The sequence below is a fragment of the Gobio gobio genome, assembly GCF_949357685.1.
Source record: "Gobio gobio genome assembly, contig: scaffold_136, whole genome shotgun sequence".
Classification (NCBI taxonomy): domain Eukaryota; kingdom Metazoa; phylum Chordata; class Actinopteri; order Cypriniformes; family Gobionidae; genus Gobio; species Gobio gobio.
Genome location: NW_027645751.1, coordinates 92,683 through 120,047, shown reverse-complemented (window position 1 = coordinate 120,047; position 27,365 = coordinate 92,683). Strand labels below are relative to the sequence as shown.

At 37.0% G+C, this 27,365-nt stretch overlaps 1 protein-coding gene across 1 annotated transcript; it reads right to left on the bottom strand.

The window, feature by feature from the left end:
• Positions 1-15,399: 15,399 nt before the first annotated feature.
• On the bottom strand, positions 15,400-23,090 carry LOC307122368 (sterile alpha motif domain-containing protein 3-like). The gene is made up of 10 exons (XM_079846360.1): positions 22,754-23,090; positions 22,588-22,662; positions 20,293-21,353; positions 20,124-20,211; positions 18,574-18,726; positions 18,376-18,453; positions 18,048-18,257; positions 17,733-17,892; positions 16,998-17,077; positions 15,400-16,251 (listed from the first exon to the last, which is right to left on the bottom strand). The coding sequence occupies exons 5-10, from the start codon at positions 18,646-18,648 to the stop codon at positions 15,967-15,969; spliced, it is 888 nt and encodes a 295-aa protein (XP_079702486.1). The 5' UTR covers positions 18,649-18,726; positions 20,124-20,211; positions 20,293-21,353; positions 22,588-22,662; positions 22,754-23,090; the 3' UTR covers positions 15,400-15,966.
• Positions 23,091-27,365: the final 4,275 nt, after the last annotated feature.

Genomic DNA, 27,365 nt, shown 5'->3' with positions numbered 1-27,365 from the left:
AAACTGGGATTAACTTTTTCTTTTTTTGCCTTAGACCTGATGCCGTTGAAAGAGGGGAGTCAAGATCTGAACGAAATGGAAAATCAGGACAAGACACAACATGATTTCATACCTGAAGAATTTAATTGCTCACAGACTGAAAAAACTACTTCAGGAAAAAGGGCTCAAAAGACAGGAACTATAGGTAATTTCACCTGCCATCTGTGTGGACTACGTTTCAAAAAGCATGGAAACCTTGAAGTCCACATGAGAGTTCACACTAGAAGGAAGCTTTACCCCTGCCAAGAGTGTGGAGTAACTTTCAATCAACAAGGAAACCTTCAAGCTCACATGAGAATTCACACTGGAGAGAAGCCTTACTCCTGCCCTCAATGTGGAAAGAGTTTCAGACTAAAAGAAAGCCTGATAGTCCACATGAGGGTTCACACTGGAGAGAAGCCTTTCACCTGCCAACAGTGTGGAAAGAGTTTTAGGCAAAAAGGACACCTTAAGTACCACATGGAAATTCACACTGGAGAGAAGCCTTTCACCTGTCAACAGTGTGGAAAGAGTTTCAATCGAAAAGAACATCTCAAATGCCACATGAAGATTCACGCTAGAAGTCTTACACATGCCCTCACTGTGGAAAGAGTTTCAGTCAGGATGGAAACCTTAAATCCCACATGAAAATTCACACTGGGGAGAAGTAGAATAAAGAAAACATTTGTACATTTCTAAAGTTGTTCATATGTAAAACTTATTCAGAAGCTGTACATACTCAGTAACGTCCACTATGGTTTCGGACACCACTACAAATAGCTGTCCCCTCAAATAGTGCCCTATTTAAGGGTATAGGGGGTGATTTAACCGCTGTGCACCTGTCAACATTGATAAGTGCAAGATTAGTTTACCCTCGTGCGCCGTCGAGCAAGCCTATCGTCGAATGCGCTTTGTTGTAGGAGTTCCCATACTCTCTTTGTTTTTTTTTCAGTATTTTGTTTTGCTGCCATCAGCCTCCTTTGAAACAAACTTTTTCGTTGTGCGGTGAAAAACATCCACATGCCGAGAATCAAGAACACCATTCCTTCGATAGGCTCCATTGCTCCGGTTTTGCACGTTTGTTTTTGTGTCGCGTTTACGATGATGTCGTGGCAGTAGAGGAGGCGCAACTACAACGTAATCCCACCCACTTGAAGCGGTGCTACTGCAGTGGAAAAGCAACCGAGCCGAGCTAAGACGTGCTGTGCCGAGCCGTATCACGCAGTGGGAAATCAAACCGAGTCATGCCGTACTGAGTCGAGTCGAGCCGTACCAAGCTGTACCACGCAGTGGAAAAGCGCCAAAGCGAACCGTGCCGAGCTGTACCGAGCCGTACCATGCAGTGGAAAAGCGCCACAATTTAGTAGACCTCACAGTCTTCCGTGAGCCGTATAGGGAGATTTTCCATTAAATATTTAAACTTTGCAAAATTGCTCTTGCATTATCTGTGAGCACTGCAGCATGTGTGCGCAGTTTTTCTGTGCTAAAGTTGATCAAAACTGTCTTGAGAAATACAATGAGTACAATAAAGGTATGTGGAATGATGTTTTAAGGCGTTTTTAAACTAAATATTGTCATTTTATTTGGTTTGCACATTTTTAAGGACAAGAACTACACTATGTAAAGAATAATTAATTGCCAATTAAAGCTACAGTCTGTAAGTTTTACCTCTTGTCTTCATCTCTGTCTGAACCCTGAAATTGCAGTTATTTGCAGAGTTATCTGCTTTTCGTGGGTTGTGTGTTCGTCTGAAAGACGAAAGTCATATACAGATAGGATGACTTGAGGGTGAGTAAATCATGGGCTAATTTCCATTGTTAGGTGAATTAACCCTTTAAGTTGGTCAATGTCGGTCACGTCACGTTTTGATTGCTGTTTTTGTTCTGGCAATTATTCATTTACAAAGTAAGAACAAACTGTGTGATGTATTTTTATGAGTGTAGACACAAAATATTGATAGGCGTTATTACTACAAGTATCCTAATCCATAATCCATGGACTTCTAGTGGAAACCATATAAACAGTCACTTCAGTTTTAAATCCAAAATAAATATCACAGAAAATATTTTCCTGTCAGAAACCTTCCTCTCAGAACAGATTCTGTCAGAATATATTTAATTATATTGAAATTTCTCCTAACATTTTTAAAAATCATTAATATAACTTGATTTGAGGTCAAAATCAGTTCAGAAAATACATTTGCCTGTTAGAAACCCTCCTCTCAGAACACATTCTGTCAAAATATATTTTATTATATTGAAATTTCTCCTAACATTTTTAAAAATCATTAATATAACTTGATTTGAGGTCAAAATTACTTCAGAAAATACATTTTCCTGTCAGAAATCCTCCTCTCAGAACAGATTCTGTCAGAATATATTTTATAATGTTGAAATTTCCCCATAACTTTTTACAAATCATTAATTTAACTTGATTTGAGGTCAAAATCACTTCAGAAAATACATTTTCCTGTCAGAAACCCTCCTCTCAGAACAGATTCTGTCAAAATATATTTTATTATATTGACATTTCCCCATAACTTTTTAAAAAGTATTAATATGACTTGATTTGAGGTCAAAATCACTTCAGAAAATACATTTTCCTGTCAGAAACCCTCCTCTCAGAACAGATTCTGTCAAAATATATTTTATTATATTGACATTTCCCCATAACTTTTTAAAAAGTATTAATTTGACTTGATTTGAGGTCAAAATCACTTCAGAAAATACATTTTCCTGTCAGAAACCCTCCTCTCAGAATAGATTCTGTCAGAATATATTTTATTATATTGACATTTCCCCATAACTTTTTAAAAAGTATTAATATGACTTGATTTGAGGTCAAAATCACTTCAGAAAATATATTTTCCTGTCAGAAACCCTCCTCTCAGAACAGATTCTGTCAAAATATATTTTATTATATTGACATTTCCCCATAACTTTTTAAAAAGTATTAATATGACTTGATTTGAGGTCAAAATCACTTCAGAAAATACATTTTCCTGTCAGAAACCCTCCTCTCAGAACAGATTCTGTCAGAATATATTTTATTATATTGACATTTCCCCATAACTTTTTAAAAAGTATTAATATGACTTGATTTGAGGTCAAAATCACTTCAGAAAATACATTTTCCTGTCAGAAACCCTCCTCTCAGGACAGATTCTGTCAGAATATATTTTATTATATTGAAATTTCCCCATTACATTTTTTAAAATGATATAACTTGATTTGAGGTCAAAATCACTTCAGAAAATACATTTTCTGTCAGAAACCCTCCTCTCAGAACAGATTCTGTCAAAATATAGTTTATTATGTTGAAATTTCCCCCTAACTTTTTAAAAATCATTACAGTTTAGAGTGATCTGTTATCAGAAGTGACTGAGTCCAAAGTTATGAATTTCAGAAATGTACATATAAAAATCACAATTAGCTGACATTTCGCCAAATAAAAAATACAATAACAGACATCATAAATTCCCTGATATAAAATACTATTTGCAATTACGTCATGTTTCTGTTTTATATGTGGGCATAATTCCCCAATGTTTTACACTATAATAATGAAATAATTACCTGAAATATTCAAATCGCCTGTGCATCTCAGTTGTGACGTCACCGGCGCGCTGCCGCTGCGCGCTCTCGCTTCTTCAGTCCGCGGGAGATCTGAGGAGAGAAAGGCGTGTGTTTGTTCACTCGTGTTCAAAAGCGTCTGAAAGGTTAAGAATCGATGATTAATTGATCTGTGTTTTGTTTAAATGTGTAAATGAGAAGCATGAGTATGTTCTCTTTCATTAGAGCCAAGTTTAAAGGCGTTTTATCAGCAGAAGTGTAGTTTAACCGAGGGAATGAGTGTGAAGGTTTATGTGAGCGGTTCGCCTGTGGAGATGAATTTCTCTCCTGTGCTTCAATGTTTGGCAAATTCATAATACACTGATTAATAACTGCATGTTTACAACTTGTGCAGGCATACTTATGTGTTTTTTTGTGTGTGATTTCTTCGTCATGTGTGTAAAAAAATTTAATTGGCTTTATATGATTTTGTGTTTTAAATCTTTTCAAATCTAATGTTTTGGAACAATGTGTGTAAACTAGTTTCAGTTGTTAAATGACATTTTAAAGTGTTTATTCATTTCATGACTGTTTTTAAGTCACCTGATATGGAAAGTGCTTATTCACACTTGAAATGATCAGTTTTATGAGTATTTGAGAGAGATCTGCAAACCTTTCCGCTGCTCAAGGATCAGTTGAGCTCCTCTGGATGATGCATTATCATATTTACTGTTATTACCTTAACAATTCATAATCAAAGAGTCATGTCTGCAGTTGTGCCACCCTGACATTTGAGAATGGTACAAATCGTAACTTCTTAAAACTACTGATATTTGTAAAATGTGTTTATATGAAAGGTTTCAAACCTAAAATTATCCTATAGTATTTAGTAATTTTTTTTATTAAAGACAGTTTCAAATAGTTTTCTGAGTCTGTACCACCTGACATTTTGGGGGTTTAAGATACCAAAACATAAAACTGTTTTATTGAGTGTAATAAAGTTGATATGAATTAAATATGTTTGCTAGAATAAAGTGATACATGTCATGATATCAAATTATTATAAAAGTGAATAATGGACCTGGACACACAAATATGCACATGATGTCATTGAGCCGTATATCAAACAGTAAATATGTGATTGAGGAGGTAAACTATATGAGTTGAATATGGATAAGTTTGTGATGCATTGCATATATTTTGATATATTTATTTGATATTCAATCACTGCTGACTGAATTAAAGGGGTGGTAAAACACATTGTTTTGAAGGCTTGATTGTGTTTGTGGGGTGCACTGTAACCAGGGCTTAATTTGAGCCGGAACATGTTCCGGCACCTCCGATGTTGGATCCGGAACCTTTTTTATTGAATCCGGCACCTCAAATGTCACTATTCAAATTAATCGTCTTAAAAAAAAAAAAAAAAACTATTTGTGTAGTGTTCAATGTTATTGGTTGTGTTCGTATTTATTCCCTATGAAAGTTCCATACATTTTTTTGTTTTTTTATGGAAGGGGAGGGGAGAGGGACGACGAAAGGTGAAGCACTTAAAGTGACACATGCTATTCGCGCTTGTTGTCGAGCCTTGAGATCGCTGTTAGAAAAATGCACTGGACACGAGGTGTAGAGAAAGAAGCAGAATCGAGGCCGGGGGCACTATCGATGCTGTATGGGCCGTTCTGGATAAATAGGATAACGACCTGATGTGTTTGTGTTGATTATTTGTGCATCATTAAAATAGCCTACTATATAGTTTTATATGAAATGTAGTAATATATATATATTCTACTATATGAAATTTCATTGTGTTTATTTAAGTCCCACAATAGCCTGTTGCTGTTTATCTGGATGGAGTGTTTTTCTTCTTTTTTTTCCTTGGTTAATTTAATATTCCGAAAAATAACTGCTTGTGAAAACAATTCATGCAGTGTATTTTTTTACATTTCGCACCCGTGCAGTGCATGTTCTGAAATAAAAATAAAAATTGCCTTGAATAGGCTACATAGGCGGCCTTGTTTGTTTTGCGGTCTATTGACGCAATGCTCTTCTGATGCGAGCCGCGAGAAATCCCTGGTCTGTTGTAGAAAGGATACCATCCAATGCAACAAATATATTTAATGGCTAATGTATGCATAGGCCTATGCTGTGTTTAATTTATTTATGATTAGATGCGCTGCAGTTCACGCGCAATGCAACTGAACGCGGCGCACCGGTGCCTCCATTTCACGGTTATTATATTGTCTGTTATATTTGCTTTTTATTTATTAAATACAAGCAATTAGTTAATGCAACATTTACTAAAATTAATATACAATTTATACAAAACGAAATTCGTTTCAAAGAAAGGCTTTTTCTACAAAGCAAAATTTAATGAAAGTGGTAAAAAAATATTGTCACCCGAATACATATATATATATATATATATTTAAAATAGAGGCCTATATTTTATTTATATATGATGCTCGTTATCGGTAGTGATATTGTTTATTATTGCAAATGTTTTTAATTTGTTTAATAAATCTAATAATTCTGACTGGGCATATCACTATAGTCATAACTTTTATTTCTATCTCAAATGATTTTTAATAACTTGGCTGAGAAAAAAAATGATAGGGGGTTCTTTATTGAAAAAAGATTGAGAAGCACTGCTATAGGCAGTGTAAAAAATGTTTTGTTCCGTTACCTCCAACCTGCGTTTTGAGTCGCCGGATCCACCCCCCCCTCTGCGCTCCGGGACCTCCCACTTTACAAATTAAGCACTGACTGTAACATGTGTTCATGCTTCGTTTAAAAAAAAAATGGCCTTATTTTTCATATATTTGACCTTTATTCTACACTGCTCTGTCCCTCCTTGTAAAACGGTCTGATGCTTTCCGGGTTGTATGAAGCCAGTCCCTCAAAAATACACAGTGGGCTCTGATTGGTTAGCTGGCCTAGTGTGTTCTGATTCGCTAACCGCAGTGCACGGTTATAGGAAACGTCACGCCCCTTACCTGGAGGCTGTGCTTTGGTCGGCGTCAATAAAACCATATGAGAACATTTGAGTGAAGATGATCGAGCAGAACCTGTTCAGTCCTCAAGTGTAAAGACTGCGGATCTATAGTGATCGCTACTGAATGGCACTTTAACTTTTGTATTTTTAGAACGATTATAGCCAAATATCTGTCGCAAGAACTATTAACCCAAAACGAACACAAAGCACTGGCTTTACTATAGTAGCCAAATCACACACAGAACCATGTTTAGCAAGCCTGAAGATAAACAATACATAAAAGCTCTAATCAAAGAATAATTTACACTAATGTCAGGTTCGCTGTTGAGATTTTAACGTTAGTGTTTGTAACGATAGGTGTTCGTCGGATAACGTTAAGTATGAATGAGCATTTAACAGACTGGTTTGCAGAACAGCTTTGTCATCTGTTTACTTCCTTGCTACAACCTATTACAGGAAAACACATCGATGAAATATAAATCAGACTTACAGGTTGTGGCCCGTGAACAGCTTCTGTTTGTAAATCCAGCTTTCAGGACAAGCCGTTGTGCATATCCTGTATTGAACTCGCGAAGTTTGTGGAAGTTTGTGTTGTCCTCCGTGAAATGTGCAGCGCGCGCGTCGTGCATCCACGCACCGGCAGTGTTTTTTTCACGCAGCTGACGTTGTGCAAATCCGGCATTGAAATCGCGAAGACGGTGGATGTTTTCCTCTGTTAGATGTGCTGCAGGAGCCCTGCGCGCCTGATTCCCCGCTGACTCAAACACACGTGCATATAACATGCTGTGTGTTAAACGCTCTGCAACGCACCCCCGTCCCAAGGAAGGCTGATCAAAGCAAGTACCCCAGACCTGCAATCCGGATGGAAATAACAGCGTTTCCTCGTTATCGCGGCAACAACACTCCAGCCTAACTAACTTATACCACAACAGCGCCGCGATACAAAATGGCCTCACCCTCCCTTATTTAATATTCTCGGAGGAGGGATTTATGTAAATATTGAGCCTGGTGATGTCAGCAAGCCCTGGAGGAATGTGTGTAGTCGCCTACTGGCCGTTTGCTGTAGTCCTTAGAAACTGATTTCTTTAAAAGCAAATATCTCCCTTTGCTTTAAACTTTGAACGTTGTGACTTTGCAGATGTTGTTTATGCTCAAGCAGCAACATTACACGCTAGCTAAAGTTAGAATAGTGAAATCGTGGTTTACCACCCCTTTAAGTGAAGTCCTCTATAAGACATTTACTGCTTATATGGCAATATTGTATCTGATGAGATAAGTTATATTAATAATATTTTCTTAAGTGGTCGACTGATGATGTTTTTTTTATGGCCGATGCTGATATCTTGGAGAGCAGGTCAGCTGATATACTTTATATTTATTTGAACTAATACATTAGAAATTGAATTAAAAAAAATAAATCTCTGAATTGAACAGACTTGAGATGCAGCTTCTTGATTCTGTAATATTACAGTATTTTCACAAAGTTCCGTACATAAATCACAGTTAGCTAACAGCTAAAAGTACATGTTCCGTAGCTTAGCAATGTTTCTGATGGCTGTTTTTCTAACATATGAAATATGATTTTCGAAAGACAAGTTGCTGTCTAATATGACACTATAAAGTAACAGTACATCCTTCTAGATGCAAAAGTGTATTCTGAGAGATTCTGTGTAGGCCTACAGGGTTTTGGTCTAATAAATAATACCTCAGTCTAATAAAGCAATAAACCCCAAGAAGCTGCGGTTTACAGTGAATTTATAACAGCTGAGGGGCGTTGTTAGGCACGACATGGAGCGGTTTCAGCTAAGTGGTTGCCAAGCAACACTGTAATAAAAAGTATAGCCTGTTGCTTGCAACTGATGACAGAAAAAGGTGAACATAATATACACCAAAATGAAAATGTAAACTATCTAAAGTTAAATTGTTAAGTTACCATTGATCCTGTGTGTAGTTTGTCCGCTTTGGATGGAGATAAAAGGCCGGTGGATTGGGCGGCAGCAGCGACAGGCATTTCTCCAGTGAAGCGACAGGACACAGCAGATTCCCCGGCTGCATAAATCCCCACAGACATGCTTTGCTTCTTTCACCGGCATCTTTGTGGTTTTTTCTGCTATTGTTTAAAGACAGTGTCCATACTTCTGGCCGTTCTCGTCCCCGCAGGTGATAAATGATTCAGGCTTCAGTTGGTGGTTAGCCTCTTTAGCTCTGCGGCCCGTATGCAGTTGCACATCAAACCAGACTTTATTGACGAGACCCTCGGGTGTATTTGGATTTGGTGCTGGAGAGTGCTTGACTTGTGTGCTGAAAGTCTGCCTCTGTTAATGCCGGATGGTGAGATGTTTTTTCACGTCCGCCTCTGTGAATTTTTTTCACTACTCCAACGAAAACGTTGTTGCTGGTGATAAACTCAAGATCTTTTAAAAGACTGAAAACAGTGACCAGCCCACATGGCCTGTTTAACAGTCCCAGCTTCATTTCTTGACTTTTCCAGCTCTTCAATTTCTCTCTCATTAATTTCAGTGTGCGTGCTTTCTTTTTTGTCCTCTCCTCTGTTCTGTCTATATCTTTCCACCACTCATCCACGCTTAGCCCACCCAATAAATCAAAATTCACAACAAAATCTGACATTTTGAAATTGTTTCTTTGGCTCAGTAATACTGATAGCAGAATGGTTGCCAAGCAACACACAGACGCAGAAACATACACACTCAGCGGCGCAGAGATACTTATGTAATGCGGTCAGATGTATGTTCTCTATAACTTTACAACGGCTTCAAACGCGGCTCAACCAATCATAATCAAGGGCCAGAACTATCCGTTTTATAATTGAGTTATTTTTGTCAGTTACGGCTTGTGAGATCTAGCATTCTACCTGCTTTGAGTCAGACACATAAATAAAGTAGTGCGAAGATTACATTCATTTGAATCAATTAGGGCTGTAATCAACCAAAGAAAATCTTGGTCGACTGAAGTCCTGAAATTTTCGACTAAAAATGACGTTAGGAAAAAAAACTTTAAATTAATTAGCTGCGCACTGTGCGCAGTACTTGGTAGCCTTGTTGTCTGCATAAATGAATTATAAATAAACATAAAAAACTAGTAGGCTATTTGCAGTATATTAAATAGTTTTTGAGCTGATTATTTTGCACTGAAATGAGTCTGACACACGAGTCTGTCAGCTCTGACAGCGTTGCATCAAGTGCACCTGCGCAATATCATAGCCTATGATTTCCCAAAATATAGTACTATTGTCAACTAGATATCATCACAAGAACTTTTGAGGAATATGCAACATAATTTAGACAATTGTTTTTGTCATATGTGTGACTGTGTTGATGTAATAAATCAGCAGAGAATCAGGTGGCTGGTCACTCAAGGCTTCTTTTATTGGCCTGGGAAAAACACACGGCAAAAAGCCTGGTTAAAGCACTGCATCCACGTTGCATGTAAGATCAGCAGCGAAGCATCGTGAAACTGCTGGTGATTACATTTTCTCAAGGTGATCGTAAACATATAGTGGACAGAATTCTGAATAAGACATACATTGAAGAAAATAGAATATAAAACAGTATCTTTTCTTCTCAATTCTCATCACATTAATGCAAAGAAACTATAAACTCAAGTGACCAATATTTTACATATTTTTGTATAAATTATATACAGAAAGGAAGAACGCACATATCTAAAATGGCGCAGTTACACGCTCTGCACGTGCGAGAGCATACAGCACGTGCGGTTATCGCTAACACTCAATTCGGCTAACAATTAATCCACAGAACATGACAAAAACACATACCTGGGAAAAACACACGGCAAAAAGCCTGGTTAAAGCACTGCATCCACGTTGCATGTAAGATCTTAAAATAAACAGAGTTCGGAGTTCACAAGCATGTTAATACACACACACACACTCATTTTATCGTCACAAATAACACATGACTCTAATGACAAAACTAGGAGTTGACAGACAAACACAGTAAACTTGTGTGTAGTATAAAAGTTCAGCTATGCACTTGAAAACAATCCAAACTCGAGTTAAGACAGAGCGATCATCAAAGCAGCTTACCAGCAGCGAAGCATCGTGAAACTGCTGGTGATTACGTAGCACCGCCTCTCAATACAACGTACGCAAATGAAGCAATAACCAATGGCGAGTTTTCCCAATTTGTGCATGAATTTGACAAACATTATTTAAACTCTGTTACATATGTATTATAATAACTGACAGACAGTATAATTTCAGCTGCTCTGTGCAGCTCGAACAGGAGCTGAGCTCAGCTTCGCGGCTGAGACACGAATAGACTATTAACTTAAAGCTTTTACTCTTAAACACAAAAGGCACGTCCACTTTAATAAAAAATGAATATTTATTAAACAAGCCAGATCAAGAGCAGAAAAAACGCTCATAATTAAATATATAATATAAGTTCCAGTTCCAGAAAACTAGCCTTCTTCAATCTGTCTCTCTTCTCCAGTGGGTTGGGCTAATCCAAAAGTGAAAACAATGGGGGTGTTTTGAAGGCAGACTGTTACCAGTGAAACAGGGGTGCTCTGAAAACACCCCCATTAGCAATTAGTGCTTTCCACCTGATGAAATGAACGCGGCGCGGCAAAACTGATGAAATGAACGCGGCAAAACTGATGAAATGAACGCGGCAAAACTGATGAAATGAACGCGGCAAAACGGACAGTACAGATCCACTTTTGCGGCACGACTGAAGCGTGGTGTTGTGACGCTTCCCCTCATGTGTATGTTGATGGGCGTTCCTCAAGTTTACCGCTATGGGCGTGCGTTTGAGCCAGCGGGGAATGAAAAACAAAGGACCAGCGAGAGACTTCTCTTCGCCAGTTGGTTGGGCTAATCCAAAAGAAGTGAAAACAATGGGGGTGTTCTGAAGGCAGACTGATACCTGTGAAACAGGGGTGCTCTGAAAACACCCCCATTAGCAATTAGTGCTTTCCACCTGATTAAATGAACGCGGCGCGGCAAAACTGATGAAATGAACGCGGCAAAACTGATGAAATGAACGCGGCAAAACGGACAGTACAGATCCACTTTTGCGGCACGAATGAAGCGTGGTGTTGTGACGCTTCCCCTCATGTGTATGTTGATGGGCGTTCCTCAAGTTTACCGCTATGGGCGTGCGTTTGAGCCAGCGGGGAATGAAAAACAAAGGACCGGCGAGAGACTTCTCTTCGCCAGTTGGTTGGGCTAATCCAAAAGAAGTGAAAACAATGGGGGTGTTCTGAAGGCAGACTGATACCTGTGAAACAGGGGTGCTCTGAAAACACCCCCATTAGCAATTAGTGCTTTCCACCTGATTAAATGAACGCGGCGCAGCAAAACTGATTAAATGAACGTGGCAAAAACTAACTAAATGAACGCTGCAAAAAATCGACCAATCAAAATTTTGGTCGAGCCAGAACGTATCGACCAATAATCGACTAATCGACTGGGAGATTACAGCCCTAGAATCAATGAATTATAGCATTTATTTGAATTAATTATCGATTGAGAGAGGGATTCGTACTTAAATCTGTTCAGGGTCTTAACAAAGTTGTTACGTTTATCACTTAAAAATAGCGATGTAACATAAATATAATGAAGAGAAATATAATGCAGTTAATAGCAAAGCTATTTTGTGACTAAAAGTCGCAGGGCAGCGTTGATAACAAGTTTCTGTGCTCCTGAATGCTTGTGTGTGTGTGCAGTCTGAATACGAGTGACGTAGGCCTTTGCGTGTGTGCTTAAATGAAAACAGCGCATTAATATAGAACTGTGATTCAACTGACTTGGAACTGCATTAAACGATTTTATTGCACACCTTCCAGCCAATCAGAATCGAGTATTCAGACAGACCATGACATAAGAGTAATATAATTACGTAATTAAGTGTGTGTGTGTGTTTAGTCTATCCTTTTGTTTTTCTGTTACAGTGGCTTTTTTGCATTTCATTTTTAGCATTGCCAATATAGACACATTCACTTATTTTTGTTTTTGTAGGCTTTAATTCACATTTGTTTTGAGGACCACATTGCGTAGGAAAATAACTTTTTTTATCAAATGAAAATATATATATATATATATATATTTAAATCTGATTAATTCGATTCGATCCTCAAAATCGATTATCAAAATAATCATTAGTTGCAGCTCTAGTTGATGATTCACTGATCCAGGGTCTCTTGGTTTGCAAGATGGGTTTCATTTAACTTGAGCTCTAGGTTTAATTTCTTTTTTATTTCTTAATTCTATTTCTGTTACTTATTCCTTTTCCATGCTGTAATAATAAATAAACCTCACTGTGCTAGTTTACACTCTTGCAGTGCAATGACTTTGACTGGCCGACCTCTACCTCACTGTACAACTAATGGACTTTTTTAATTTCATTTTACTTGTCCTAAAAAAAAAAAAAAAAACACATGCTAGTTTACATTGCCTCAGACTGTTATGCTTTTTTACACCCTGTCCCCTTTTTTCTCCCTTTGCTCTTTTCTAATTGGGGTGCAAACTACATATTTTGCTACTTTCGACTAGCTGATCTCTGACCCATTGGGCTGAGGGTTCAGTTGGCGATGTGTGTTTAGCTCCTCCAGCATCCTCACAGAGCAGAGCTGAGGATATAGTTCAGGGTCCATTCCTCTTTCTGTGGGTGTTCAGGAAGCTCTCTGCAGTTCCTGTGTCACTCCTGCTCACCCTATACAATTAGTCAATACTGTTTATCTATACTAATCCTAATAATTCAATCCAAGCCACGAATGCTGTGATTCAGATAAGTGTAATGTCACTGGCCATCTGTTCAGATTAACCAGGGATGGCGCTCAATGTCGTCTAAACTGGGACGATCTGCCGCTGCATCACTGAGACACCAGCTAATCAACTGATTCTGTGACACAAAACAGTCTTCAGGAACACAAAAGAACTAATGTATCCTGGGTTTCTACCTCTGAATGTTTGCCATCTCTTGCTGCACTGTAGGGAAAAGCAGTCTGCTTTTGAAGGAGACATCCCTCCGTGCGGCTCTGAAGGGAAAACACTGGATGTTGTAGAGCGTCACCCCCACTGACCAAACAGTAGCCGGTCCTGCATGATAGCAGTGCTGATCAAACCACTCAGGAGAGGCGTATTCAAGAGTACCTGAGACTCAAGAAGACCAGAAACATCCACTGAAAAGGTTCCAGTGCAATCTAATTCTCTTTATTTGATCCTCAAAAGTTTGCAAACATCACAGAGCGTTTCCTTCTGTAGCGCAAACAAACCTGCAAAGGATGTGTAGGCCGAGTCCTTTAGCAGGTCTCCACAACCAAAGTCCAGCAGCTTGATGGCATGGGAAGCTGTGGAAATCAGCAGGTTCCCTGGCTTGACGTCCCGGTGCAGAACTCAGTACCATCTCCAGTGGCAGCTGACCTTGATCTTCCTGCAGGGACAAATTATCCGTTATATCCAGGGCTGAAACGGAACAACAGATTCACGCTGAATCTTACAACTTTCAGCCTCTCTTGGGGCCTGTCTTTAGAGACGTACTTGATGGCAACCTGTAGACGTATAAACTACAGTAAATCACACCTGCCTAATTGTGACAGATGACATTTACTGTTATCAACATTTCTAAAGGCTGTCTGAACAAAGGACGGAAGAAAATGTCTTACCGGCAGTCCGTCAGACCTGCGGATCCCAGCATACACAGAGCCGAATCCGCCTCGTCCCAGCAACCGGCCCTTCACATGCTTCTGCAACATATATTATCAGAAGAAATGTCTTTAAGAGAAAATATGTTGCAGTATCTAAAGCTGTAAAAGGACATTACTTTAATGCAGCTCTTACATCAAACAGCTGAAGAACATTTTTAATGACAAATCATTTAATAATTGAGCCATAACTGTTAATATAAGCCTATTCTGACCTCTAAGGTTTTTTGAATGAAGCATTATCTGGGCTCTCCTGGCTCCCTCTCTGACACTTCCTCTACTGTCAGCCTGACCTGTGGACACAGAAACAGCTCACAACTCAGAAGGCAGAGGTGCTAAATATCCCGGTATCTCCTGGCTCAGTGTCTGGGTCGGATCAGGCAGCGGATCCTGATCGCGGTCATTAGAACTTTTTTATACTTTCTATTGGGTCTTGAATTGCAATTGAGGTAGAATCATGGCAAGAAATAAATAATAATACATTTTAAAAACATACCATAATATGCAATGCATTTAGAGCTGCAGTTTGACTACAAACACATGGGAAATATCACTGTATCAAAATCTAATATGTAATTATCCTTTTAAACTGACCACAATTTTTTTTTCTACTATTTTGTAAACTTGACCATTTTCAAGTTGTAGTGCTCAATTGTCGCTGTCATGGGCAACTCGCTGAGCAGGTCATCACTGGAACCGTTGAACAGTTCAGATGGCAGTTTGTATTCATGATAATTGGAGTCATGTGAACATGTCATTCTCCTCTGACTGTCCAATTATTTCGACCTCGACCACCTTCAGTGCTCTCTACGAGACTTGCCCTTTGGTGGCTAAACGAATGGGTCTTAGCGAGAGCCCTCTGCACTCTTAGAAGAAAAGGTTCTATATAGAACCTTAAAAGGTTCTATCAGGCGCTACGTATTTGGAACCCCTAAAAGGTTCTATATAGAACCCTTTTTAAGGGTTCAATCAAAAGAACCCTTTAGGGTTCTTTGTAACCAGGAAAAAGGTTCTATATGGAACCTTTTAGGGGTTCATTCATTATGGATTAAATATTTCCTATATTGACAAACATCAACCCCCTAAAATATAAAAATGTAATTCACATAAAAAAGTCACCCATGAATACTGAAAAAAACACACCCAAAGTGCATAGAACTAGTAATTTATTTATATTAACATAAATAATTATTACAGAAAAATGCTACTGTAATTTCAAGTATTCAAGGCTTTAAATGTACAAATCAACATTCAAACATCAACCATTTAAAAAAATTCATAAATAATGAAAATAGAGTTTCCTACATCTACATATTACAAAATAAGTAATAAAATGTACAAAATTACATTAATCTATCACTAAATAATGCAAATTTACAGATTCATCTAAGTTCCCATCAGTGTTAGAACAACATCAAGTCCCTCAAAACTACAAATCCATATTAATTTAACAATTCACAATGAAAATATACAGATATAGAAGTATTAAAAATCTACAAAATCATATTAATACCACTCATAAAGAATGTGAATACATAGATTAAAATTCAGATCAGCATTTCAAAACATCAAGTACTTAAAATCTACAAATTTACATTAATATCACTCATAAAGAATTGTAATTACAGATTCAAATTCAGATCAGCATTTCAGAATAACATCAATCGCCTCATATTTACAAATTTACATTAGCACTATTCATTACATATCAAAGTATTATGATAATTGATTGTACATTTTGAGCACTGGGACAGACAGTTTTTTTTGGCTGCTGGAGAGTTTAAACAGGTAGTGCTCAACAAAATTCATCGTGTGAGTGATGTGCTTGGGGTATTCCACACTGAATACGAAATAAGTAGCAAAGAGGCACTCCATTGCCTCCATCACATCCATTTCTGCGCTCACAATGTTGACACCCTCCATATTGATGCTGGCTCTTTTTGCATGGAGGGGGTTTGAAGCTTCATGAAAAACTATTGTCGGAGTTGACTTTACTGATTCCTGCAAGTTGGAAAAACATAAATTATTTGTGAAATAACTTAGAATACAGTAGTCCCAAAAGTTAAAATTCCATCAAAAATGATCATTTAGTCTATGAAGGACGAGAAATTACTTAAGTATAAATAAATAAATATGTAAATGTATAATTAAATAAATCAAGAAATACATTTATAAATAAATAATTAAATGCTGAAATAAATAATTAACTGCTGAAATAAATAAATACATGTATAAATAAATGTATAAATAAATAATTAAATGCTTAAACAATGTATCTGTTTTTGATTTAACTAAACGTGCAGCTTGATTATTGAAGAGACACTACACAAACATTATTCACACATGCAGTTTCTCACTTTCTCTCTGTTAATTTAAATAAATGCAATCTGTTCAAGCTACATCATTTCTGTATCTGATTCAAAGCATGCAGACTGCTAAAATGCTAGATCTAAAGGCCTGTTGCAAAAAAAAAATGCATCAGTGTTTTTTGCCTCCACGTCTTTCATTAAAATTGTGCAAATGTTTTTGTGAGAAACTGAGCAGCCCTCTCTCATTTTTAACATCTTTGTATTTCTCCTGATATTACAAAGCAACTGTCAATAAGAGTAAAACATTCTTTATTAATCTTCTACAAGAGCAAGACATTTTTATTTAACTTTGTTGTCACATTCACAGAGCTACATGCAATCAAGTGATCGTGGCTGTCACCCCCCACCAACACAAAAACATGACAAATCAAAACTTACATTGTCGAGACAGAAGAGAAACTTGCTGTTTTCTCTGAATAAAGATGGTAAGATTAACAGTGCGGCATTTTTCTCCAGATCTGCAATATCAGTTTACACAAAAACAAAAAACAAAACAGGTTATTGGTACACACTCTATTTTAGCTGTGATGGTTGTCTCGGTTTACATTACATTCACAGTGTTTTTGGAAACCCCGTCAATTTGAATGTATAACAACATCTAAATAATAACATTATTATTTTGCTTATTTTTGAATTCAATTATTAATATATAAAGACTGAAATATTACTGTAATTACTTTGTCAAATAAAATTTCTATAATTTATTTTACACTTCACTTTCAAACATTAATCATTAATTAGTATGTGAGCAGAGCAGCATCCAAAATCAAAGTACTTCTGCTGAGATTCTGAAGTATGCTTACAATGTATACTTTACTACTCCATGAAACCACAGGAGAGGATTTATGAATGTCAGTGAAGCAATGCAACTGAGGTTGTAAAAAATGTAATGTAAAATGACCTCTGCATGTATGTCATTGAAAAGCAGCACATTAAACTTTAATTGTAATTAAACGGACTGGAACTACCTGTGAAACAAATTATTTTAATGCACACCTTTTAGCCAATCAGAATCAAATATTCAGACAAACCATGGTATAAATAGATTTATTACAGTAACCGTTCAACAAACCAAGCAACTAATGGTAGTGTTAAGGAAAAAAAAGAACATACTTTTTGTGTTTGTGTCAATTTGCTGAAGTAAACTGTTCAGCACATCCCTCTGACTTCCATGTCTAGCCACATTTAAGATGTTTGGGGCCAGAACTTGAAGAGCAGTCTCTAGATTAAGATGAAGGTCCTTCCCAAACCGCATCTTCACTTCATGCAGCAGCTACCAAAAAAAGAAAGAAAGAAAGAAAGAAAGAAAAAAGAAAGAAAGAAAAATTAATTAAAACAATTTTGACTGTTTTTATTCATACAAATTTTTGTTTAAATGCAGTGGAAATACTAAACTCAAAGGAAACAACACTAAAAACAAATACTCACAAGTTGTGGAACCCGAAGAAATGGGAACATGTCCATGACCTCTCGTGTTGATTTTGTCATTAAATCGACTCTTTTAAAAAGAGTGTATCTCATTCGATTTTTTATGTTGGTGTAGTCGGGTTGTCTTTTATGTAGTTCAGCATTTATCACAGTAATGTGCTCCTGAAAACTTAATTGATCTTCTCCAATATTTTCCAGGTTTAATATAATCTGAAAAAAAATAGTAAATAACAAAATTCCTATTGTATATCTACCATCTCCTAGCATTACTGGTCAATAACCAAGCAATTTTAAGAAATTTTAGTGAATAAAGATAAAACAGACACACCTCCTGGGACTGGGTGGAAACTGGATTATCAGTACACAGGAGTACTGGAAAGGTTGCAGTCTTGCATCTTTTTGTTTGCTGAAATGAGCAAAAGACAGTTCATATAAGGAAAAATATATATATATTTTTTTTGGTAAACTAAACCTTTAATTGTAAAGTGAAAGTTTAATGTATGCTTAGGAAATGACTGTTGTATACCTCCTCTTCAGAGACAAGGCCATCAGAGACTGCGAGATCCAGTGCATTTCTTTTAACACCAAATTTCTTCTTCATCTCTTGAACTGCTGATGAATGCACTAAAGGAATTCTCTCTTTTTTAAATTTGTTACGCAGACAATGCAGAAGGGTGTCCTGCAGACACATGCAAAAAAATTCAATTTATACCACAGTTCTGGTCCTCAAATATGTAATTCTAAAATGACATGTACACTTAAAGGGTTAGTTCACTCAAAAATGAAAATTCTGTCATTAATTACTCACCCTCATGTCGTTCGACACCCGTCAGACCTCCGTTCATCTTCAGAACACACATGAAGATATTTTAGTTGAAAGCTGATGGTTGAGAAAGGCTTCAGACAGGCCTCCATTGGCATTCAGCACATTCACACTCCCAAGACCCATAAAAGGCACTTAAAACGTCGTTACAAAGTCCATCTCACCACAGTGACTCTACAATCATTTTACGAAGCGACGACAATATTTTTTGTGCGCAAAAAAAAATCTAAATAACGACTTTATTCAACCTCTTCTTGTCTTCCGTGTGTGCCTCCACGACGCATGCGCTAGAATATGACGTAGCGCCGGGGTTCGGGAATCCATTAAATGCACACTTTAGCCCCATTTTGAGAACTACGCCGAGACCTAAAGCACGATCAATGTAGAATTCAACAGCTTAGATATGCACGTCTTCCTCTGCTTGTACACAAATCGCTTCTGGGTCAATGTGTCCGAACGCCGGATCTACGTCATATTCTCGCGCATGCGTCGTGGAGGCACACACGGAAGACAAGAACAAGTTGGATAAAGGTGTTATTTTGATTTTTTTTTTGCACACAAAAACTATTGTCGTCACATCGTAAAATGATTGTAGAGCCACTGTGGTGAGATGGACTTTGTAACAACGTTTTTAGTGCCTTTTATGGGTCTTGTGAGTGTAAATGTACTGAATGCCAATGGAGGCCTATCTGAAGCCTTTCTCAGCATCAGCTTTCAACAAAAATATCTTCATTTGTGTCTGAAGATGAACGGAGGTCTTACGGGTGTCGAACGACATGAGGGTGAGTAATTAATGACAGAATTTTCATTTTTGGGTGAACTAACCCTTTAATAGATTTATTGCTGTCAATCTATTCAAAAATTAACTAATTAAATCACATTTTTCCATAATTATAACAAGTCACATCAATACATTTATATTGTCATAATTACCCATTATTTTCTAAATTAATGTAGAAAGATTATTAAGATGTTATGAATTATATTTGTTTTATCAAGCCAATTATTCACAATTACTACATTTATCTATATATTTATTTTTTATTACCTTTTGTTTGGGTTACCATAGAAAAGCACGGAGACTGTTTATTACCATGTTTCAGAAATTAACTTGCTCACTAATGAGGTGGAAATATGACAGAATCACAATGCAATAAAATTATCTTGCAGATATGAAATGAGGGGCAAGCAAGATTTGAGGTTGAGTTTGAAACCTGTGGACTTAAGCTTGTGAAATGTAACATTGTACTTACATGACCAGAGGGGCTAGTATCCTTCAGGAAAGGAAATCTTGTGATCAGACTTCCAAGAACATCCGTGTATATCTTGTGGCTTGGATACCTAAGAAAAACGCATATATCAGTTAAGATGAACTATTTTGCTTATGCTTTTTAGGCAGTTTTTTTTAAATAATATGTATACCATGTGTACTTTGTGATGCTATCAAACAACACTTGAATTAGCAGAGATCGCAGATGTGATTTTTCCTTTTTCTTGAAAGATGGATCCTTCCTCTGTAATGATTCATTAAGTTCTGGTGGAAAATCAGGGAGGCTAAAAACTGCAGGCCACGGCTCACAGCACTTTTGCCTATACAAAACGGAAGTGTTAATTTTTCATCTAGGCCAAATGCATAAACTAATTTAAATTCAAGCCATTCTACTAACTGAGTGTGATGCATTTGAATCTCTAGCTGGACCTTTAATACATCAGAAATGGGTATATACAAAAATGTGTCCTCTTTCCCATTACTATTAACACCGAGCACATGTTGAACAGGCTCAACAAGATGCAGATGCTCTTTGCAGTATTGGGTTAGCTGATATTCTGTCAGTACAGACTCAAATACAGAGTCAAATAGGACCTCACTAGACAGCAAATTATTTAAATCCTCATTGTCTTCTAACCTAAATCCAGACTGGTCTAGATGGAATTTAATTATTTCAGCATACTCGTCTCGGACGAAATTAAGAATGAACTGAAGGCTGGCAATGACTGTGTCATGCGTAACTTTAGGGATGAGATGATTCTCCTGAAGATTCAAAATAAAAAGAGCAATATGATGTTTTAGACCACTCAATAGTGTATTCAGGTCGAAATGTGGGATGCAGTTATCATCGATGGGTGGCAAGCTCTCTGTCTCTGTGAGGTCGGGATCATTTATTTCAGATTCATGAGACCATCTTCCTGGATGGAGGGCAGTTGAATGTTTTCGGTAGATGTGGTTTCTAAAACTGGAGACATTCTTGTAGCTCCTCTTACAGCCCTCTATATTACATATTATTTTGAAGTCTCGCTGGTGTTGATGAAGTAGTTGCAGATGTTTAAGGTACTTGTGTATAGTAAACTTAATGACATCACAGAATGGGCATTTGTAGACATCCATTAAATACCTCTCAAGATTTCTTTGGAATCAATCAGGTTGATGGTTTGGAGCCATTTGCAGACATCATCTGTTGTCCATTTGTTTACCATTATGTAATCTTGAAAAGGAAAACAGAAAGTTACTATTCATTTCACATCATGCACATGTCACTACTTTATTAACCTCTTAGTCTACCATGAATAAAAGTAAAGTTGTATTCTGTAAGTGTAAATATTAATGTAAATATTAGTCGAATTTCTAAATAATTTATTGATGTTTCATATAAAAATCGCCTAAAACTTTAAAATGAACAATCATGATGCATATGTACATTTCTCAAAAACAAATCTTCTACAAAAAGCATTAAACAAATTTGCATTTGAACAGGCAATTTAAAAATGTCACAGAGGGAAAAAGGCTCCAGCCTCCCCACAACCCTGAAGAGGAAAAGTGATTTAGGTAATTAATGGAATTTAGGGGGATAAGAACAAGTGAACCTTTACTCGCCCTCAAGTTGTTTCAAACCTGTATGAATTTCTTTCTTGAGCTGAACACAAGGGAAGATTTTTTGAAGAATGTCAGTAACCAAACAGTTAACTGGAACCATTGACTTCCATAGTATTTTTTTGTCCTACTATGGAATGATTCCAGTTAACTGTTTGGTTACTGACATTCTTCAAAAAAAAATTCCCTTGTGTTCAGCTGAAGAAATAAATTCATACAGGTTTGAAACAACTTGAGGGTGAGTAAAGGAAGACAGAATTTTCATTTTTAAAGTGAACTATCCCTTTAAGCTGAGTGTGCTTTAGAAACAGCCCCCTGGCCTGCCTCCAGTTCCTTAGACACCACTTCACTTGACTTGAACATAAAATAATCATTCATAAAGTTTGAAAAGGTTGAAGTGAATCACAAGAGTGTTCACATTGGGCTGTTTACAATTATCTAGCATCATAAAAGCATTCTGAGCCGAAGTGCGAGTACATTTAACGTTAACCACTAACGCAGGGGGTTCTAGGATTTCACCTTTAGGGGGGGTCGATCAGTAAACAAGAGAGAATGATAAACTTTACTGAAGAAGCTGCACTGGCCTGATCGTTCAGATAGATGATTATAGTTTTAGGGGGGCTGAGACGAAAAATATGGGGGTTGAAGCCAACCTAAACGGGTCTAGAACCGCCCCTAAGCTGAACGCACAAGCGCTCCGTTCGGTTCTGTAACTTAGGGCTGTTCTTCATGACCATTTGAGTGTGCGGTCAAAAAACTAGCTTAGAGCACTATCTGCAGTTAAAAACTAAGCTTAGGATCAGAAAACACAAAATGTAACAGTTTGCAACAAGCACAACAAAACTTACCGATGTAACGTTAACGTTAAGGCAACTTGTGACACTGTCGCGGACTCGCGGCTCTTTCGTGTTAATGTAAATCCGCTGTAGAAACATTGACAACTTCATTACTAATGGGTTTAAAGCTTATAACAAGTAAATTTCTTGAAAAAATCGATGTATTTCTATGACTTACCACAACAATATTTCCGTCAGACCATCAATTTAAATCAGCAGACGGGGATCCGTCTCTTCTCGACCGTTGGAATTCAAAAACATGCACTGCACTCGCGAGACAGCGCTGCGAGAATATGCTCGCGCAAATAAATTGTTTACTTGGTGAAATTAATGAAAATAATGAGTTTATTACTTCTTTTTGTTTATGTTTGCTGTTCAACAGATAAAAAATTAAAATCCATAATGCAAAATTGTTTAGTTGCGGTACAATAATTTCACATAAATGACAAAGAATGAAATGAAAGAGCAGCAAACAAGGCTAAGACAATCCGAAAGACTATTCAGCTATAAATGGCTTAGAATGAGCCCTTATGTTTGTTTTTGTACTGAGTGATTTCTTGTTATGATAATAATGATGATTATGATGATGATGACGACGATAAGGTCAGTAGGGCTCTCGTAAGATTTAGACATTCCCGCAACAACAACGTTTACATTCTGCCACCTACTTGTGGTTTAGTTTAATGTTTTCTTTCCAACATTTCTTATTTGTATATTCAAAAATATTTGAATATACTAAATGAAATAGAATTAGAAATGCAACACACACACACACACACACACACACACACACACACACACACACACACACACACACACACACACACACACACACACACACACACACACACACACACACACACACACAGAGAGAAATGTTGAATTAAATTAAAAAATATATATTATTTATTTCTTTATACACATTTTTCAGATCAGAACCTCGTCCCCACCCAAACCCCTGCTGCCCTCGCCAAAATCTCACTCTGAACTCAGTTCAAAACTTGAGAGCCCTGTCAATATAGGGGTGTGCAATATAGCTAAATCGTCTGCGATAAAATCTTATTTTTTGTTTTAACGATGTGCGCTTTAACATTATCAAGTATATTTCAAAAACTAAACAAATCGTGCCTATAGAGTGGACGCATCTAGGCTAATGTAAAGTTACATGATGAAGTCTAGTAATAGGCTAGGCTACTAGTGCGCGTGTGCATTTTGAGTGCGTTCTTTCACTGCATTATTCAGTGTATTCAAATGCATTTATGAATGCATGTGAATGATCACAAAATTCAAGATATGGGGTTTAGAAAATGTATATATTTATCTCATTTTATGTAGTTAATCAAAATCACACAAAGAGTGCCATTTCAGTTTTTTTCTTCCAAAAATCAGCACGATTAAAATGTGATATTAAGTTACTACACAGTTTAATAAACAATAAATTAATAACAACTACAAAATGTTGCAGAATAATGTAATATATGAATAAATAATAGCCTAAAGAACCTTTGTGCCAAAAGGGTTCTTTCTTGTCATTATAGAACCTTTTTAGCATAAAAGGTTCTTTGGAGTTGAGTAAAGAACCCTATGGTTCTATATAGAACCCCAATGAACCCTTTTTTCTAAGAGTGTAGGCAACCTTTCAATGCTAAATAAAATACAGGTACGGCATAGGGATATTTTTATGCTCTATAATATTAAACACAGCATGAAATAAAAGTAGGGTTGCCAACTGTCCCGTATTAGCAGGGATGTCCCGTTTATTGAGCCTAAATGTCCTGTACATGACTGTCCCATTTATTGACTGCTATGCTGATGTAACCACAGACTAAGGGGCCGTTCACATATGTTGCGTCTTTTGCACACTCAAGTTCGTCAAATAGAGAGACTAATTCATTTTCGTTCATCTTGCACTGTCCCTGTTTGCACTTTTGCCCTGAATGTCTCTTGTGCAATGTATTTTTTATTTTTTTTTACCACTACTCTTTGTTTTCATGTGTAAATGCAAGTATAGGCTACACTACCGTTCAAAAGTTTTAGATTTTCTAATGTTTTCAAAAAAAAATCTTCTGCTTAACAAGACTGCATTTATTTGATTGAAAATACAGCAAAAACTGTAATATTAAAATAATTTTCTATTTGGATATATTTTTAAGATGATAATGATCCTTCAGAAATCATTGTAATATGCTGATTTGCTGCTGAAGAATCATTTCTGATTATTTCAGGATTTTTTTAATGTATAGAAAGTATTCCCCCCGGCTCTTAATGCGTTGTGTTTCCTTCTGGAGCATCAGTGAATGTGTGAACCTGTTTTAGTAGTTGTGTTTGAGTCACTCAGTTGTCCTCAGTGTGAAAAGATGGATCTTAAAATCATACAGTCATTGCTGGAGAGGGTTCAAATATGAAAAAGATGCTGGAAAACTGAAGAATGTGCAGGACCTGGAGGATTTTTCTGAAGAACATTGGGCAGTTTAACTGCTCGGGACAAACAAGGGACTCGTGAACAACCATCACAAAACACACACACACAGCCGTGAATCATCCAGGGAACGACACACAGCACTGAGAATCAATGGTTCAGAACCTTTTCATCAGGGTTATTTTAATAAATTCAGCTTTTTTTTTTGTCTAGTGGACTATATGTAAACCTTTTTTATGTAAAATATCTTATTCAGGACAGTACTAAATAAAAAATAACATGCATTTTGTATGATCCCTCTTATTTATTCCCATTTTCACAGATTCTGCAAGCGGTTCAACTTTTTCATGCCACTGTAAGCAGGGCTGCAGGGACGGCTTCCTGGCGGCAGGCATGAAAAACTGGCTGCTATAACCCTGGACTGACAGTAGCTTCTCTGTTGGCTGACAGAAATAACATCCAACTACAAAGTAGGGTTATTAGTTGGGAATTCTGCTACTTGAAGCCGGCATTGTTGGGGAGTAAATACATATCGCAATACACATGGGGCTAATAAAAAAAAAGATCTAAAACTTTTGAATGGTACTGTAGGTCTAAAGTCTTTATGTAAAGAAAATGTATAGTCAGATTACTTCTGTTAAATTATAAGTGAGTTTTTTGAATAAGCTATAAACAATACATTCAGTCATTAAGTCTCCTCACATTCATTATAGTTCCCTCTGTCACATTCCTCATTGACATTTGGTTTTAGAGTTTCATGACCCTTTAAAGACCCCATGAGCTTTTACTCTAAACGCTTCAATTCAGTGTTCAGTCCAAAGTCTGTTTGAAATTATTATACAAAGTATCTTTTTTCCATCTGTAAAATTTTAAGAAGAATCATTTATTAAATGTGACCATAATTACAGGCAAATGTCATTTATTTCCTATTTCTGTGGTTCCCACAGATTTCCGATTCAGAAATAATGAACTATTTATTTCTTTGCACAGTCATTCTCTGTTTGATATGAATCAGTGTGTGTGTGTTCAGGGTCTGATCTGAAGCTGTTTAACAGCCTAATGTCATTTTTACTTTTACACGTGTCAAAAATATCCTTTCATTATTGATGAACCACTATGTACTTTATGGTGGTTTACACACCCTGGCGAGGCTATGATGAAGAAAAACAGATAAAAACATAATCTTACCACAACAAATTCAGACGCTTCAGTCTAGCAGATGTCCATGAACACATTATCAGAAGTGCAGATTCTTGCACTTTCCCATAACTCAGGATATTTCTGCATGTGAAGGAAAAGCACACATATAATGATTAACTCAGTCCACCGAATGATACGAGCACACATCAGTGGCTCAAGGCTGGAAGCTTACGCTGCTGTTTTAACCAATAATCAGAACAAAAAGCAGTTGAAGGATGACGAGCATAATTCAGTTTAATATAATTTATCTGACTCCATTAAGGTTGTTGTTCTTTAACCTCTTATTCTTTAAAGGTAAAAGTCCACCCCCCAAGATTACTGTTATAAACATGAGCCCCATCTGAAAGGCAAAAGCGGAGGTGTTGCTGTAATTTATAATCATATCTTTAGTATTACTCAGAGGTCTAATTTCAAATATAGTATATGTAAGAAAACAAAACTAGAGGTGTTTTGCATTTCGTGGAAAGAACAAAATCGGTGATCATTTCATACAGAAAGGCATTATGAGAAAAAAAAAACAACCCTAGGTATTTATTTGATACAGTGACTAAACTAACAAGAAATAAAGATTCAACTTCTGACGTGTGCAAACAGCACAGCAGTAATGACTTTATGAACTTCTTTATGTGCAAGATTGATAATATTAGAGAGAAAATTGCAACCATTCAACCGTTTACTACAGTATCACATCAGACAGTGCACTGTAGTCTCCCTGAGGAAAAATTACACTCATTCACTGCTATTTATTTATGCATTTGGCAGACGCTTTTTTCCAAAGCGACTTTCAGTGCCCTTATTACAGGGACAATCCCCCTGGAGCAACATGGAGTAAAGTGCCTTGCTCAAGGACACACTAGTGGTGACCGCTGGGATCGAACCAGCAACCTTCTGCATATCAGTTCCATGGTTTAACCCACTGGACCACCATCCCACATCTGCTATAACACAGATATTCTAATTATTGGACAAAAAACCTCCACACGTAATAACCCATAATACTGTCTAACACTTGATGGATGTTCTGTCAAATCCTCATAGTCAGTTAGGAGCCTGGGTGTGCTCTTTGATACCAATCTGTAAAGCCATGTTTCTAGCATCTCTTAGAAAACGGGGGTTTATCTTGAAAGATGTTCAAGCAGACGGAGACAAAAAAGCGCATCCTGCTGTTTTC